Source organism: Panicum virgatum, chromosome 9K (assembly GCF_016808335.1).
Source record: "Panicum virgatum strain AP13 chromosome 9K, P.virgatum_v5, whole genome shotgun sequence".
NCBI lineage: Eukaryota > Viridiplantae > Streptophyta > Magnoliopsida > Poales > Poaceae > Panicum > Panicum virgatum.
The window spans coordinates 53963384-53966987 of record NC_053144.1 but is presented as its reverse complement, the minus strand read 5'-3'; the positions used below and the strand labels follow the sequence as shown (position 1 = coordinate 53966987).

At 54.9% G+C, this 3604-nt stretch overlaps 1 protein-coding gene across 1 annotated transcript; it reads right to left on the bottom strand.

The window, feature by feature from the left end:
• Positions 1–396: 396 nt before the first annotated feature.
• On the bottom strand, positions 397–1172 carry LOC120648803 (zinc finger protein ZIC 2-like). Its single transcript, XM_039925456.1, has one exon. The coding sequence runs from the start codon at positions 1086–1088 to the stop codon at positions 741–743; it is 348 nt and encodes a 115-aa protein (XP_039781390.1). The 5' UTR covers positions 1089–1172; the 3' UTR covers positions 397–740.
• Between the last annotated feature and the right edge of the window lie 2432 nt (positions 1173–3604).

The window sequence follows — 3604 nt, the reverse complement described above, 5'->3', positions numbered from 1 at the left end:
GTTTATGGAGCAACCTGCAGCTTAATTGTCGTGATTAATTTACGCTAGCTAGCTGGTCTACGTACGGTTCTTGATCCGTAGATTAGTATTCTACTTGCATTTGGGACACAAGTGGGACTATCTTGATCTCCTGATAAAAGAATATAGTAGTGATGCATGTAGTATACTTAGCTGTGGACCTGTGGTTGTTGATAATAAAACGTAGAATAAATATTGATCTCTTTTAAAATGGAAAAAAATGATCTTATACAACAAATAAATATAGAGCATATTATATATGCTTTTGCATATAGCTTGAGTCAGACCGATACCACGCGTTTGGCATGTCTGTACTACTCTAATGTCAACTCACTAATATTGTCACGTAGAAATCATTGCGTACAGTTCTTTAAAAAAGAGAGAAATAATTGCGTACGTATAATTCTGGACCGGTACGGTTATTCAAAAATAGTAGTACAAATACAAACTCTGGATAATAATGAAATACATGTAGATGAGTGCCCAGCGGCACGTTTATATACGTGTATGACTCTATGTATATACTATGTACTGTGGATCTTAGATTGCTGAAGAAGGCTGGGTACGACGTGGCACGGGCTGAACCGTCCGATCAACTAACCGATCGACCACTGTCGAGTGAAGAGTGTCCGGCCCGGCAGATCCTCGTGGTACGCGCACCCTGTCCATGGACGTGAGCACGCAGGGCGCAGTTGCTACTACTGGGCTTCATTTCCTACCCGCTACCTGCACCAGTCGTTGCAGTTGTCGGCCTTGCACCGCTGGTAGCAGCCGCCCCACTGGAAGAGGTTGTTGATGAGGCACTTGACGCGGCACGTCGCCTCGCAGATCTGGCAGTCGATGCTGCTCACCAGCTTACTCCGCGAGCCGCCGCCGCCGCCTCGCCCGCCGCCGCCTCGGGCGGTGCCGTTGCCGTCGCTTTCCGCGTTGATCGCCGCCGCCGAGGCCTCCGCGGGCGCCTGCTGCGCGACCGCGGCGGCCGGCAGCTGGAGCAGCAGCACGCATATCAGTATCGCCCCCGCCTTCACGGCGGCGGGTGACGACGGCGGTGGCGAGGACGCATGGCCCATAGGTACTTGGTGGGGGGATTGCGGGCTCGAATTGGCGCGAGAGGATGGAGGGGATTGATTTGTACGTGCGGTGGCGGGTGCGCGCGTGCATGCCTTGGGCGTGATGGAAGCGGCCGGAACGTTGCTGGTGCATGGTGGTTGGGTCATGGCAATTGCCCTCGCTGTTGGGGTCAACTTGAGTCCTGCTGGTACTAAATGGGAATCAAACAAAAACTAGAGTTCACTGTTCAGTTCAGAGTATGGTCATAAACTAGCCCGTATAAACAAGATACCAGCACCGGAAAAAGCTGCCACCTGCAATGAAATTTTTGCTAGCACCGTTCTTGCCGCACGGCTGTTTAATCGGCAAGTGATAGCTCTCATGAGGCAACAGGCAAGGCAACGGAGAATAGGCGGTCGTCGATGGTGGCTCGGCGGCCCAAAAGATTATGCGTATGCAGCCCACCACTACGGCATAAATCTAGCCCATGATAAGATAGAACGTGGGACAGACACAGCAGCAGCAGGAGGGGAGATGGGCCGGCAGAGCACAAGCGGGCACGGCTGGGCTTGATTGATACGATCCCCTGTTTTCACAGCGTTCCAGAGTTTTTTATTTTTTTATTGGGAAACTAATCGTTCCAGAGTTTTACAGCTTGCTATGCTACGTACTCTGAACACACCTGAACTAGAAGTTTACCGTCCAGTTCCAATACCCAGAACTGACAAGTTCTCAATCATTCAGCTCACACCATTGGAAACGACCGGCTAACCGCGACCACATGGAGAATAATCGAGCGACTAATCGATCCAAACCTGAGCAGAACAGATATACTAAATCTCAGAGATTTGCATATGATTACATTACACGCCATAAGAAGAGCCTATACATCAAGAATCAGACACTCTCGAATGGCAATAATACACAATTTCGAGCCCTGTTGTCTATGAAAAAGTCAGGGAAAAAAGAACACTCGCAGTCGCAGCGCATCTTCCAACCTTCCATACTTGCTGCCACCAGGTTCAGTGGTGGGTCTGAGGCTCTGAGCCCCTCCTACCGTTAGAAAATTTATAGAGCCCCTCCTAACCTCCCTCTGCAAATTTGAGGAGGAAGGAGGGAAGGAGAGGACGAGGTTCACCAGATTCCATGGCATGATGATTTCTAGCCCGACCTGATTACCAGCAGATAGCGGGCTCCCGCAAGTACATAACGTCGTTGACTCATTTGGTCTGCACTGCCAACATACGAGCAGAATGAGGCGACCGTATGATCACACAGAGCCATCAATAGCATGTGCATTGCACGATTGCACCAGCAGCTACGTACGCCGTCGGGAAGGAATTGAATGAGGCGATCGATCGATATGTGCATCTCCACATGCATATCTACGCAGACGGGCTGATAGCCCGGCGGTGTGGTCGCCCGGCTGGGAACCCACCCGCCCGCGTTCGAATCCCATCGGGATCGACCGGGTGCTGCGCCGGGGTTTATCCCCAGTGGAGACTGAGCAGTGGGTGTGCGTGTGTTTAGGTGGGTTAGGGAGTGAGTTGCTCAGTAGGCGCGTTCCAGATAGCTGGACAGCCTCACCTGCGTTCGAGCGTGCGATCGGCGTGGGTGCTCATTGTCGAGTCTTATATGATGGGCCAGTGCTCCTGGCATAGTTCAAGATTAACTTCAAAAAAAAACATGCATATCTACCCCCTTCCATCCTTTCCGATCGATTCCCTCTGTCGCCAGCGAGGTTTGCGTTCCATTTCTGACAACAGATCTGAATCCCCCACCTTAGTACTACTCTCCCCGTTTTAAATTAGGAATAAGTCCATTTTACCCCCTCCCCCGAACTTGTCAAGGAATCCGGATTACCCCCTCAACTACAAAACCAGACATCTAACCCCCCCTCAAATTCTAAAACCAGGCAAATCACCCCCTGCCTGGGTTTCACGGTGGTTTCGCTGATGTGGCGGTGGGCCCCACATCTCAGTCCTCCCTCTCTCCACTCTCCTCCTCTGTTTAGCGAGCACCCCGCCCGTTGCACTGCGCCCCCACGCCTGGCCTCCGCAGCGGGCCGGCGGCCGCGCCGACCGCCGTCGTTGCGGATCTTGGTGCTCATCACGCCAGGGCCGCCCTTGCCCAGCCGCCCCACGCATGTGGCGGGAGAGGGAGGCTCTGCCGCCGCCTCCACGAGCCAGCCCGCCCGCCGGCCCGCTCCTCCCCCGTCGGCCGGCGGGATCCGACCACCGCGAGCAGGGGATGGGACGGAGGGAGCAGGGGAGCCGGCGAAGGAGGAACGGGAGGGAGGGGCAGAGGGCCGCGAGCACGGGATCCGCCGCCGCAGCACCTCCCTCCGCCACCGTCACCCACCCTCCACTGCGTGGCGGAGCGGCTCAGCGGGCGCGTCGGCCGGTGCACCGCCGGGGAGCAGCGGAGCACGACGCGGCGGAGCAGAGCTGTTCAACGGCGTGCGCGGGCAGCGGCGGCGTGGCGGGGCGAAGGCTGGAGAGGCAATGATGGAGAGGTCCGGCGGCTAAACAGAGGA

Excerpts from the sequence above, each read along its gene's own strand:
- LOC120648803 (XM_039925456.1), bottom strand. The coding sequence starts at position 1,088 with ATGGGCCATGCGTCCTCGCCACCGCCGTCGTCACCCGCCGCCGTGAAG.